At 52.3% G+C, this 14,114-nt stretch overlaps 1 protein-coding gene across 1 annotated transcript; it reads right to left on the reverse strand.

Moving 5' to 3' along the window:
- Positions 1–119: 119 nt before the first annotated feature.
- LOC120542569 (NMDA receptor synaptonuclear signaling and neuronal migration factor-like) lies at positions 120–9,710 on the reverse strand. The gene is made up of 15 exons (XM_039775109.1): positions 9,513–9,710; positions 8,084–8,145; positions 5,992–6,558; positions 5,835–5,910; positions 4,654–4,659; positions 4,022–4,074; positions 3,841–3,930; positions 3,010–3,131; positions 2,848–2,931; positions 2,710–2,743; positions 2,560–2,630; positions 2,383–2,462; positions 2,164–2,266; positions 1,123–1,198; positions 120–982 (listed from the first exon to the last, which is right to left on the reverse strand). The coding sequence occupies exons 1-15, from the start codon at positions 9,581–9,583 to the stop codon at positions 885–887; spliced, it is 1,593 nt and encodes a 530-aa protein (XP_039631043.1). The 5' UTR covers positions 9,584–9,710; the 3' UTR covers positions 120–884.
- Positions 9,711–14,114: the final 4,404 nt, after the last annotated feature.

Here is a 14,114-nt window from a genome sequence, read left to right on the forward strand (position 1 = left end):
AAGGATGCCGGAGCTCCGGCTGGGGGGTCGGACATGGCACTCGTCTTTGGGGGTCACACTTGGGGGTTAGGCTATGGCTTCCAGAGGCCTGGACTGGGAGACCAAAATGACACCTCCAGTTTTTTTTTTTTTTTTTTTTTTTTTAGAGGCCCAGGCCTCTTTTTCAAAGGCTGGACAATCAAAAAGTTCCACCCGTGGCTGGCCAAGGGTCAACAAAAATACAGTGACCAGCGGCTTGACACCCCAAGCCGGCCAGCAAGCGGCCAGAAAGACAATAAAACGTGAAAAAAGAAAAGCCGTCGCTGAGCCGGCCACTGTGGGTGTCTGCTCAAAAAATAAAGGTCAGCAATGGCCATGCGAAGAAGATCCCTGCAGAGGAGAGAATGGACACGGCCTGACCACTTGACCAGCATGGGTGGACGTCAGCCAAGTGCGTACAGATGGGTCACACCAAGCTGCACACTGGCTACTGTCCACCAGGTGAGAGGAGTCCAGCCACAGACGTACGGGAATTCGAGTACAAAAGACAAGCCGGGAGACTCGAGGGCGGAGGGGTGGGGGGGCATCCCGGAGCGCCCCCCAAAAAACCTGAGATTGAAGAAACAAGAAAGTGGAAAATCACAAGAGTCCTAAAAAAAAAACAAAGTCAAGTAGCCCCTTCAGGGTCCGGCAGAGTGACCTGCACGTCCTGCACATCTGCTCTTCTAAACAAACTTCACGTCTCTCATCTTCTTCGTCTTCCTCTTCCTCCTCGGCGGCCATGGGCGGCCCAATCCACACGTCCAGCTGAGGACCCGAGTCGCTCACTGCGCCTGGGCTCCCCCACTTCAAAAGCAGGCTGCCTGCCCACCTGTCTGTCGGCCTTCAAGCGGTCAGCAGGGGTCTCACAGGATGTCGTCGTAGTCCAGCAGCTTGGAGTGCTGCCTCGTCTTCCACAGGCGGTACAGGCGGAAATCAAAGTAGGTCTCGATCATCTGCTTCCCTGTGCGCGACACAGAAAGAGCAAACGGTCACTCGGGAAGGAGCAGGGGGGACAAGGGCACACTAGACTGGTGGTCAGCATCTCATCCGGCCACCAGTCCAGTGGTCTCCATAAAGCAGAAGAAATGTGAAAATGTCTACCTTGGGCCGAGAGCTCGAGAGGCGACTCAAACGAGATGTTCAGAGGCATCATGAGATTCTTCAAGTTCTGAAAAAGCTGAGAGATGGCAAGAGGGTCAGACAGTGGCAGGGCCCGCCCACTTGGCCCTGACTCCACCCCCACTGAGCCACGCCCTTCTGGCTGCAGACTCCACCCCTCCCATTTGACTTGTTGATCCCATTTCAGCTCTTGCCTCCACAACACCTCACCACCTAAATAATTTTGTTGCAGCCCTCTATCTTATCTTCCACAACCTGCCTCTTGGCTCCACCTCCTACTCTAGACTCCGCCTCTCAGTGCTTCCATACCCTGCCCTCAGACTACACTTCTAACACATTCCATATTCTGCCTTTTGGCTCCGCCTCCTACACCCTGCCTGTTGACTCCTCCTATCTTACCTTAAACAACTTGCCTCTTGGCTCCACCCTACACACCTCCCACTCAGGACTCCACCTCTCAGAGCTTTTATATTGTTCCTCTTGGTTCCGCCTCTCACATTTCCCACATGCCACCTCCAGACCACAAACCTCCCACACCCTGTCTGTTGACCCCGCCCATTTTGTGTCCCAAAGCACCACCCACACACCTCGCACCCAGTCGCCATCAAATGAGTTCAGTGATGACTCCGCCTCTCATAGTTGCCATATCCTGCCCCCTGATGCTGCCCCTCACACCCTGATGCCATCAACCACATCACTATCTTACCTTAAACAGCTTGGCTCTTGGCTGTACCCTGCACACCTCCCACCCCTAACTCCGCCTCTCATAGCTCCTGCTATCTGTCCCCCTGATGCTATCCCTCATACCCTGACACCGCCTCCAACTCCCTGACTCCGCCTCCCATCCCTTGACTCTCGGCCCCGCCTTCCACACCCGGCTCTGTCTTTCCCTTTTCCTTACGTTGACTGGCATCTCTTGACTCCGCCTTTCACCTCCACCCACCCCACCATGGCTGCCCTGTCCTGCCTCCCAAACTGTGATGGTTTCTTGCTTGATGTGGTTGCCCCCCAGTGGATGGTTACCTTCTCCCCATTGGGGTTGCCTAAAATGTAGCAGCCCATGATGTGGATGACGTTGGGCTCCGGGTTGATTTTGCTCATCAGTCGGCTCAGTCGTTTCCAAAACCTGAAGAATGGAGGAAAAAGGAAAGGAGGTGAAGGGTGAAGAGCAAGGCGCTATATGAAATGAGCTTAAGGAATGAGAGCAGCAGCTGCCGGCCAACTGGCCAACTCAGGACTCACTGAATGAGGTCCTCCTCTTTCTCCACTTTGGCAAACGTGGCCACTTTGTTCTTGAGCAGGTACAGGTGTCCAGGACCACCCTGCAAAGGCACCATGAAGCCAGTGAGCATGGGCAGAGAGAGAGAGAATTCAGCTGGCAGACTAAATGGCATACATATTATGCCACCTGGCACTCACCTGGCAGAAGATGAGCATCTTCCAGATTTTGCAGCCCTTCCTGTACACATTCAGCTTCTTCTCAATTTCATCTAAGAGACAGAGAGATTTATCAGAAACTCTATGGACGATGGACGATGAAGCCCGCCCAGACCACTAGGTCCTACCTACCTAGGATGTCGTCGAAGGTGGCATGCTCATGGTCCTGCAATAGACAGAGCACCACACATTAATTTGGTGGCAGGGGGTGACCGGCGCGCCACCTGCTGGACAGAAGACGCTCACATTAACGAATGGCCAGCTACTCACATAGAGGATGGGGATGATGGAGGAGTCGTCTCGGCGGATGATGGTGGGCACGTACTCGGCTTTCGGGACTTTGGAGGAGATGAGCTGTCAAAAAACAAACAAGTCATGAAGGCTCCGCTCGGCAGACAGCCAGACAGCCGCCCCACAGCGCCCCCTACTTACCATCACCTTAGGGGGGATAAAGTCGTCCCCCTCGCAGCAGGCGACCTCCTGCTCCCTCTCAGCCTCCCAATCCGGACTGAACTCTTCGTCCAGGGTGTCACAAGACATCTGAAGGTCACCACCTGGCAGGGATGAGAAGAAAATGACCTGGGTGTCACTCTGGCTGAGAATAAGGACACCGCTTTGAGCATCATGGCACGTGTGTGACACAGGTGCGTGTGACCTTTATATTATACATGTGTGCCAGTGTGAGCATCAATCCACAGGCTAGTGCCGGTGACCCTGTGTCACCCATCCCCTATGTTGTCACATTACGTGGGACGCCGCGCGTGCGTCACTCTGCCCTCGGTGGACAGGTGATTGTGTGCGCGTGATCGCTCCGTGCGTGTGCGCGTGGGAGGGGGCTGCCGGCACAGCGAGTACCGCTGACGTGACTCCGTCTCCATGGTAACCCTCTACTTGTGAGGCTGCTGTCCCCGACCGCACCAAATTAAAAACGGATTAGCCGACAAACCCATCACTCGTCGGTGACCTCGTTTGAAGGCGTCCAGTGGGCCCCGATGGCAGTGGCGAGGCGGCGCGCGCCTTCCTATTGTAGCGCCCTCTGCCGACTGCCGCTGAATCCCGTGAGCGCGCCTGAGCTGAGGCAGCGCGCCACGGGGTGCCCGCTAATTAGCCGGGGACATTTAAGCTCAAAGGTCAGATTAGCGATGACAGCTGGAGCCGGGAGGAGGAGGAGGCGGGGCGCCATTGTCTTCCTCATTTGAGGACTGTGGCCCACCGAGTAAGGAGCGCGGAGACGCGACGATGAACTCCGCAGGCGACGCTTACTGTCTCTCGAGTCGTGCAGCGAATCGCTCTTGACCGGCGTCGGGTCGCTCCAAGACCTGCTGAAGCTCTTCTCTCGTCGGTCGGCGAAAGCTGAAAGAAAGAAAGAAAGAAAGAAAGAAAGATGAGCGTCAATCCAACTTCCGCCGTCCTCTCCCCACCCGCCAGGCGGCGCTTCACTCACTCTGGGCGCGGGTCCGTCGGCTGCCCACCATCCGCAGGTGCTTCCGAAAATTCCTGTTAAAGAAAATAAAGACCAAGGGATGAGCAACGAGCTCGTCACCCTCTCTGTTGTTTTGGGGGCGAGGGTCCCCCACGGGTCTTGAGAATTTGGGGCAGAGCAGCCCTGGCAGACAGTGTGGCAGCAGCTGGGCTCATCACATCTTTATTCCAAAGATGACAGCCATGTGCTGTTACTATAGCAACAGTTTACTATGACAAAAGTATAAAACAGCAGACAAAGATTCGACTCACTAAACCCCCCACGGGTCTGCTGAGATCAGGGCCTAATCTGGAGGCACACTGGCACAAAGGGGGCAAGCATAGTCCAACCCAGGTGGGGTGAGGGGGGGCAAAGGAGACTGACAGCCTGCCACTTTCATTACCAGGGCAGCAAAAGGATGTTACTGGGACACCCTTGAAAGGACAGCAGGAGCGTCTCATTAATGAGAGCTGGCACTGAGACCACTAGAGTACCCCCCCCACACACACACACACACACCACACTGCCAGCCTGCCTGCCCGCCCACGGCACAACAGACACATTGACAAGGACTCACAGAAAGTGTGAATTCACAGGAGACGAGGGCTACTTACGAGATCCTGTCGATCCAACGTTCAGCAAGAAGACGAGAGAGGCACAGAGCAGGAGAAGAAGTCAGGGTGGGAGGGACGGGTAAAGGGAAACGGATAAAGGAGAAGTGAAGGAATAAACAGAGATGGGGAAGGAAGGGAATGGAACATGAAAAGTGGAGTGTGAAGAGGAGATGACAAGGCCAGGAAGGAAGGGTCCATGAGGGACAAGCACAGGGTAAAAACAGAGGAGAGGAGGGAGGGGTAAAGGGAAAATGAAACGAAAGAGACAGTAAGGGTTAAAGTGAAAGAGCAACGAAAGGACAAATAAGAGAGAGGAGAGAACAGGGAGGAAGAGGAGGAGGAGGAAGACAAGATAAAAAAAATCACGCAGGGAGGGAGGGAGAGGTAAAGGGAAACAGGTAAAGGACAGGAGTGACATTCAACAAAGATGGCAATGGAATGACAAGTGTGAGGCAAAAAGAGAGGGAGGAGGAGGAGGAGAAAGAGGAGTAAAGGTGGACAGAAATGAAGATGATGTGGAAAATTAAGGAGAGATGGTGATGGCAGGACAAGTGAAAGGGTAAAAGAGAAGGTGAAGGGACAGATAAAGGAAGAGAAGAAAGAAAGGGAGGGTGCATGAGGGACAAGATGAAGGTAAAAATGAAGGAGATGACGGAGGAGTAAAGGGAAACAGGGATGAAAGAGATGTGGAAGATGAAAGAGAGAGGGCAATACAGAAACAATGAAAGGTTACATGAAAGGAGAAAAAGAGGGAGAGACAAAGACAAAGAAGATGGGAATGTGGGAGGAGGAGTGAGAGAGGGATAAAGGGAAATAAAGCAAAGGGAGAAATGAAAGAACAATGCCAAAGGATAGAGGCAGGGTGGGACAGATAAAGGAAGAGAAGTAAAATGTTAGGGAGGGAGGGGTAAAGGGAGAGTGAATAGCAAACGAAAAGAAGGGAGTGTCGGGGTGAGTGAAAAAGTAAAAAGAGTGCAGATGAACAAAAGAAGAATAAAGAGAAAACGAGAAGGAAAAGAAAGATGACATCAGGGAGAGATAAAGGGAGAGAGAGAGAAAGGGAAAGAGAAATTAGGGGGCGGGATTAAAGAAGAAGAGTAGAAACAAAATTAATATCAAAGTGACAATCAGGTTGGCATCAGCACACAAGTGACATCTCCGTCCCCCTCCCTGGTACTCACGCCTGCATGGTGGTGGTCGCCGTTTGGAACGTGAACATGTTCTCCTTTGGGAACCATCCGTGTGAAGGGGCCTCGTCTGGGTAGCAGACAGAAGAAGTTTAGGCTGGACCCCCATAGTCCCCCCCGCACCACCAGGACCCCCGAGCGTGAGACTCACCAGACACACGGTCAACGCTGTACATCCTCTCTAACTTCTTGCGGCCGCGGACGTTCTCGCGTGGCTGCAGGTGGTCGAGGTCGAAGGACTGCTGAACGCTGACTTGAGTGGTGGGCTTTGCCCAGCCCACCCGGCACTGCCGGCCAATGTTGTGGGTGCTGCCCGCACTCTGCAGCGGCTGGGTGTGAGTGTGGTGATGGCTGTGGTGGTGGCCATGGTGGTGACCGTGCCCGTGGTGGGTGGCATGCTGCACCAGCTCCTGACTTCCCTTCAGGACCCGCAGCTCCAGACACTCACTGGATTCCCGCTCTCCCAGCATGCCGTTTTCCCTGGAGATGGTGTACACCTGGGCTGGGATCGAGTCCTTGTCCTCAGACGGCTCCTCTGACGAGCTGCGGTCAAACTTGCCGTTGGAGATGAGCGACAGCCTCCGCTTGTTTGGCTGGAGCTGCTGTGGACTTCGGGCAGGATGTCCCTGGTGAAGGGGCTGCTGGAGCGGAGACTTGCGGTGCAGTTTGTCGGGGGATTCTGAGTCCTGACCAATGAAAGTCTCAGCCAGGAGGTGATCTGACAAGCAAAGAAGAAGAAAGAGCAGCATGGATTAGGTGGTCCAAAAGTGGTAGAAGAACAGACCTGGACATGGTGACTCCACTAAGGTGGACCCGTGAAGTGTGCCTAATCTGAGGACATGCGGTCAAAAGAGGGGACAGACTGGGACACATGGCGGGGCAGGACAGACAGGAGAGCATCAAAGTTTCAAAGTGAAATGAGGAACAGTCAGGGAGAAATCCAGGGGTCCACCGAGACCAAAGCAAGAAACCTGCTGACAGGGACATGAGAAAGGTGGGGACGATGAGAAGGTCCAAGCAGACAAGCATCTGGAGTTGGTTTGGTCTGAAGGTGGGGTTATGTGTATAATGAAATGGGGTGGGGTCCCATGACAGATCTGCACCAAGGAGTCCACCACATGGAACGATTTGAGTTGTAATGGAGTACAAAAAGTACGATGACAGGGGACTTGAGCAGATGGAACAGGCAGCTACAGAGTACTGGAGGAGGACATGGAGGAGGACATGCATAAGGTGCAGGGATCCACTTGGGCCAAAGTAAGGGATCTGCTGACAGGGGAATCTGCACCAATGGAATGATGGGATAGTGGAGAAACAACCTCAGTGGAGGACAAAAGGACAAGGATGTGGATCTACAGAGTATGGAAGGAGAAAAAAAATACTGGAGATCAGTGAAGTGTGGAAGGAGGATGTGGACTATGGATCTAAAGAGTATGGAAAGAGGTGGATATGGAGTGGAAATGGGAATCTCTAATTTAGTATGAAACGTCAGGAACAATTTCAGGGATTTGCTTAGACTGAAATAAGGGACTGATGGAGAAGCCAAGAGACAGCATTTGAGACTGGGGGGATCAAGGAAGATGGAGGGTGGGGGGGTCAGGGGGCTTTGATGCAATCCAAGGACATGGCTCTGGAATGTCTAGCCTGAAGGTGGGAGTGAGCATTTAGTGGAAATGGTGGGATCCAATGATAAATCTGCACCAGTGAGACCAGAACATAGAATGATGGGACAGTGGAGCAATGGAGTGACAAATGGAGGACAACAGGATGGAGATCAAGCTAGTCTAGAAGGACAGTGTGAACTAGAGAGCCACAGGGTATGGAAAGAGGATAACAGGACAGGAGATCTGCAGAGTCCGGAAGGAGGAAATCGAGTGGAGATCTACAAAATGTGGAGGGGGAGCTGGACTAAACATCTACAGGGAATGGAAGATGGATATGAGCTGGAGCACTCCGGAGTACGGAAAGAGGAAATGGAGTGGAGATGAAAAAAGTGCAGGCGAGCTGCCACCATGCAGCGTGGAAAGTCACTTGATTGCAAAGAGAGCCGTCTGACCGAAAGCAGCGACGTGTGGACAATGGCCGATGAATAATGAGACGTTAGCCCCTGGACCTGTAGGAGCCGAGGTGTGCGATCCGAGATACGAGGACATGTGCCTGGGGAGACGTGGTGGCACGGGCCCCTTGTGTCGGTGTCTGGACAGGTGGTCATGCCAATGTCTGCTGGACGCTTGAAGACTCACCTGAGCCGTTGCGGTTCTCTGGATGGTGGTGGGACAGATATTCACCAAACGCTCGAGCTGCTCTGAGGAGAGAGGAACACGGTTTAAGAACAGGTAACAATTTGACCAGCCGAGTGACCACCTAGAATAAGCAGCAGAGTACAGCCGACAAAAATGAAGTGACCCAGCAGAATGACCAACAAACAAGCCCAGGGTGACCAGGGTAGCAACCTAGCAGAATGACCTTCATCCTAACTGTGAAGAATCACAAGCAAAGTGGCCAGCCGTGACTTTAACAATTGACGCAGAGTCTGAAAAGAGTTTAGAGGTCAGTGCCACTCACACACTCCATCGAAATCTCCAAGTCTGGCACCTTCAGATGGGCAGAAGAAACAGCTGACCCACCGGGCCTCTGACGAGCCTCACCAACACAGGCTGGCCAGAGATGGACAAATCAGAAATCACCAATGTGAGAAAGTTCTGCGATATTAAGGTGACAATGTTAACTGGACAGGTCACCCAGTTGTCCCCTAAGGCCCGACTCGCAGTAGTCAGTCTAAACTGGACACATCAGAGATACACATTGTCCCCAGAGCCATTTGCCGCTAATTTCCTAGCAGTCACTGAGGTGGGCAGTAGGGTGGTGAGGGATGGACTACCATCTACCAGCTCCATCCCACCAACGCAGCTCAGGATCCAGTCTCATTGCCACACTTGTGCCAACTCCATCACAGCTTCTATGTCTCCTTTGCCTCAAGTGAAGAACCAACCAGTCACGGATCGTAAGACACCCGGCGATTACCGCAGAGCATCACATGCCCTACAGAGGTGGGCAAAGTGTGGACAGAAGGTCACCGCCTGCACCATGAAGCGGGACGCTCTTGTCCAACTCCCTGAAGTCACAACCTGGCAGGACAGAGAGAGGGGACATAGCTAGCATTACAGCTTCTGCCAGCACACCTAAGCTCGACTGTGGACACTTTCAATGCTGAACAGTCCTCCTCCGCATGCGGGCACATTCAGAGCACCTTCACCACCACCACCATCATCATCATCATTATCAACATTAGCACCACTCACAAGCTCAAAGCTGGCCATCATCACCCTGACAAGTCTCTCTCTGTTCACAAGTCTGTCTTCTTCATCACCTCTCTGGGGTAAAGTCCTGGCTCTGACCATTAACTTCTTCTTCCTCCTCCTCCTCCTCCTCATGTCCACTTCACATATTTGTATCACCCCGAGTCCCTGAGTCCTTCATCTTGCTCACTAACCTCTACCACTCACTGTCTTCTTCATCAATTCATCATCATTATAGGCAGCAGCAGCAGTTCCCACCCCTGCCTCCTCGTCAACAAAAACAAAGCCACTTGTCCGGCTCCGTCGCCCCTTCACGCATCCCCGTCCCCGTCCCCGTCGCCCCCGAGTCTCACTGCAGCAGAACCACACTCACCTGACCTTGGCCGCCACGGACGAAATCGCGTCACTCCTTAAATTCTTCCTTTTGGACACGGCTGTTCCCATTCTTCTGTGAGCGGCAGGGCTGGCGGGCGGGCTGCGCGGCCCGCTACGGTTCGCTTCGGTGAGGACTGGGCTCCGCGCTGCCGATCCTGCTTCTGCTATTCGACTTCGCTCCGCTCCTGCAGACCCCGGCGCAGCGGCCCCGCCTACGGCTAGCGGCCCGGAAGGAAGCGCTGCCAAATATGGATGTCAGGGCGGTGCGCTACGTAGCCACGCCCCCACCGCGGTCCGTCAACAGGCTGCCATTTAGCGTCTGCTCCACCGGGACGAAGCGGCGCGCGCGCCGATTATTGAAATGAAATAAACAAAAATAACAAAACAAAAGAGCAAAATCAATAAGAAAAATGAATTAAAAAAATTAACAAAAAAAATGCCGTATCGAGCACGAAAAACTCGGAAATGATCCGGAACTTTCTAGAAATAAGTGCTCGTTCGAGTAATAAGCGCGCTTCAAAACGCGAGTCCTCTGAGTCCAAACGGGGCTCGATGATCTTCAGGGAGGCCCAGTGATCCCATCCCGGAGCTCACGGTGTCACTTTGTGTCACATTCTACAAGACGAGACGGGGCAATGCCACTCAGTGTGGCGAGGGTTCTGGGCAGGGGGTCGCTCTTCCATTTAAATTCCAACCGCGCCCTTTGACTCCTCTTTTTAAAAGCAGCCGGTCATTTTTAGGACTTTACTGGACTTTTGATCCTTCCTTCCGTCCTTCCTTCCATCTGCCAATAGTCCTATGGGGACGCCGCAACATAAACAGGAATGCCAGCCCCAGGCGGTATGAGTGTGGCGTAGCGGTTAAGGCTTCAGACTCTGGAGCCGTGGGTTCAAATCCTGCCACTGACATTGTGTGACCCTGAGCAAGCCACTTCATCTGCAGTTGGAGAAAGCAAAGAATACATGGAACCGATTGTATCTCAAATTTTGTAAGTCGCTTTGGAAGAATAAGTAATCATATTAATGAGGGGCACTTAAACTCGGCGATAAACTTAAGAGAAATCCTCGGAATAATGGCGGAACGGCACAAAAAAATGCCACCAAGACCCCCGTGGGAGCGGCCGAACGATTCTTTATCGTTTCAAAATTTGATTTGTGTTATTCAAATAAATGAATAAACCCTTATTGTCTGAGGTCACCTCAGATAGGTGATTGGGGCGCCTGGCTGTGTCTTTATAAAGCCATCCATCTCAAGATAAGCCCTCAGCTGGCACGGGGCGCCATCCCCTCGCACCCTCCTGGTGCTTTTTGGGATTTCTCTCTTTTTGCCCTTTTTATGTTCTTTTTTGTGTCATCAGTTCCATCTCAGAAAGACGCGCGCGCGCGCGCGCGCTGGCGCAATTGCGTCCCCGGGTCACGTGTTTATTTGATTGGCGTTGAGTCCTCGTACATGACATAAATATGAAAGGCGCTATACACTGGGCCGCTGCCATCTCTAGTCCAGCGTTTTTTGTTTTTTTTTCATTTCATTTTGAAACCGAACCGTCCTTTTAATTTGTATATACGGGGGTCTGTGCGTCGGGGCTTGAAAGGGGCCGCTATAACCCAAATCTTTGATGTCTGTGCGGCCATTGAAAGCGCGCCGCCGGTAAGTTGGTTCCCCCTCAAGCTTCACTCTCTGCCTTTCTCTTACTCAACAACAACAACAACATTTATTTCTAGAGCACATTTTAATACAAACAGTAGCTCAAAGTGCTTTACATATTAAAGAATAGTAAAATAAAATAAGTCAACATTAATTAACATATAATAAGAGTAAGGTCCAATGGCCAGGGTGGACAGAAAAAACAAAAACAACAAAAAAAAAACCTCCAGACGGCTGGAGAAAAAAATAAAATCTGTCGGCATTCCAGACCATTAGACTGCCCAGTCCCCTCTGGGCATTCTACCTAACATAAATCGCCAAGTCCTAAAGGTTGGGGCGCGTATGACACGATACAGAAATCACAACTCCGTCAGTAAACAGATTTTAGGGGTTGCAGGAATGAACACCCCCAAACCTTTCCGAATTTTATTTCCCAGGCACGGCCGTTTAAATATCCCTGCGTGGAGTTTTCGTGCGCTCCCCGGATTGGGGTTTGGGTTTGATGTGTCCGCGTGCGCGTGTCTGTGCGCGTGTCTGTGCGCGTGTCCGCGTGTGGCCCTGTGACGGGCTGGCGCCCCGCCCTGGTGTTGCTCCAGCTGACAATGGACGGACTGGTGGACGGATGGACGGTAAACCCCCTGTTTGCAGTCCGCTGCCCCCCCATCGTTAACCCCAGTTAGGCTGATGGGCTCCTAACGTGTGCACGCGTTGCTATGGCGTCGTTGCAACGAAAGGCGTCTTTAAAATCCCAGCAAGAGTTGCAGAAGACTCGACATGGACACGAGGAGGGCAAACCTGGAGAACAAACGAAGGGCTGAGGCATAAACCCTGCGCTGGGATGTGGGGCCGGGCGCTATATGTGCTGACCTTGATAAGGTGCTGGGCACTGTATACTCCATTTATGTGTTTCTAGGTACTGCACGGTCACTCCCTGGCATTGTGGTGAGTGCTATATGATCTGCCTCTAAAATGTGGTCCCTGGCATGATGCTGGGCTCTATATGCCCTCTCCCTCCATGTGAGTGCAGGCTCAGTCCATTTACTGCCCCCTCCATACCCCCAGCTGACTCCATGCCTTTCAATCCTGTGCCAAACAGGAGGACATTTTAGTTGGTAAGACGTGGTAGGTGCATCAGGCAGAAGTGGCCCAACAGTGAGAGGGCTCAAGACAAATTCGGAACAAGGCGACATTCTGACCCTGATGTGGGCATCAAAAGGCCTGAACTGCCAAGTTTGGCTCAAATGAATAACTGGCAGGACTCCGGTGACGAGGGGGTGCATCACGGGCAGACGTCTGTGACAAATGGCCTTCTCTGCAGCGTGGGGTCTTGAAGCAGAGTGCTGTACAGGCACCATGGGGAGTTGTGGTCCGGCAAGCATCGATTGGCAGAGCCTGGCATCTCACTCTGCAGGGGTCCTGTAATCAGGAACATGCTGACCTACAGAGCCTGGCATCGACCTGCTGCACACTATGAGGGGCCTTGCAGACATGAAACAAGATAGCGTGGCATTTCGGATTCAGTACATGGAACGACTGGCATCTCTGTGACAGGGATCAGCTGGGGGATGAAGGGGTCCTCTATTTTAGGGTCAGCCTGACGTTTGGCATGTTCATGTTTCATTACAGAGGGTGCTATTTTGAGGTTCTCTGGGACTGTAAAACCAGGCTGGCATCTCTTGGAGGGAATTTTGGTTTCAGGGTCACCTCTAACTGGCATCTCCGTGTAATATCATTAGTGAGTGAGGTGAGGTGCCCACAGGGCTGGCAAGTCTCGAATGCCCAGTGTGGCCTTTTTTAGTTGCTCCTTCCATTGCTTGCCTGGTGCCCTGCCAGTGGGCAGTGATGGAAGAGATAACTGTGACAGGGCCACTAACATTGTGAGCTGATTACCCAGATATGCCACAGCACTGTGCTACTCTTTGGGACTTGAAAGGTTTGCCCCACAGCTGGGCAGCATCCTCTGGTGGTCACAGTATGGCACTCTTTTTATTTTTTACCATCTTGATGCCACCTGACCTGTGCTTTTCACTCGGTGTCAGAAGCTCAATGAAGAATGAGTCTGTGCCCGGGGTGCCCTCGCTCAGAGCCCATGTCTGTCTCTTCCTTTGGTTTTGTTTCTTTGATTTGTCTTTTCCAGTCACCTCTCATTGTGCTGTTCCTTCACTCACCACTACTCCCTTTACTCCTCCCTTTGCTCCTCTATCTTTCTCCATTGTTTTATCAGTGCAGGTAGAGGATGATGCCCAGTAAATGCCAATCCCAGGGAGTGCCACTCAGCGCCACTTTTCTGTGTTCTTCCACCTCCCTGTACTCCTCCCTCCCTGTCTCTTTACAGCTGTCTATGGTGCTGATTACTTGACATCCTCAGTTTCTCTCTCCCTTTATTGTCCCCTTTCTTCCCTTTCCATTTTCCCCTTTAATCATCCCTGCCATTCCTCACACTCTTTCTCCCTACAGTCATCCCTCTCTCTTTGCCTCCTTTCCTGATTCTTCCCTCACCCTCACCCTAACCCTTCACCCTGCCGTATGTCGCACTCTTCCTTTAATCAGCCCTTCTTTTTTACCTTCCCCTTTACTCCTCCCTCCCATATTCCAGCTTCATTTTTCTGTGTCCCTTTGATCCTTCTCATTTTTTTCTTGTTCTTGTCCACCACACAGTCTGAGCCTGTGCCATGCCCTGGTACTCCTCAGTTTGTGCTGGTGCTCTCCCTTTGCCCATCCCTACCACTCTTGACTCAGTTTTGCTGCCCTCTGCAGGCTTCTCACTTTCATCTTTTCATTTTCCTTTCATTACTGACTTATTTTCCTTTAATCATCCCTGCCTCCAGCTTTAATTGGCCTGCTTCTTCTTCTTCTCACATGTATTGCCATCCCTGCGTATTCCTTTCTTCATTTGACTTCCACCCCACTCCTCACACTCGTGTTCTCCTTTAGTCCCAGCCCAATCAGCTCAGTC

This window comes from Polypterus senegalus, chromosome 13, assembly GCF_016835505.1.
Source record: "Polypterus senegalus isolate Bchr_013 chromosome 13, ASM1683550v1, whole genome shotgun sequence".
Classification (NCBI taxonomy): domain Eukaryota; kingdom Metazoa; phylum Chordata; class Cladistia; order Polypteriformes; family Polypteridae; genus Polypterus; species Polypterus senegalus.

Bases quoted from the DNA above. Each gene is read 5' to 3' on its own strand.
- LOC120542569 (XM_039775109.1), bottom strand. From the start codon at position 9,583: ATGGGAACAGCCGTGTCCAAAAGGAAGAATTTAAGGAGTGACGCGATT. The intron at 6,559-8,083 runs GTGAGTCTTCAA...TTTGCTTGTCAG, and splicing joins AGAGAACCGCAACGGCTCAG to ATCACCTCCTGGCTGAGACT. The intron at 5,911-5,991 runs GTGAGTCTCACG...TCTGCTACCCAG, and splicing joins CAGCGTTGACCGTGTGTCTG to ACGAGGCCCCTTCACACGGA.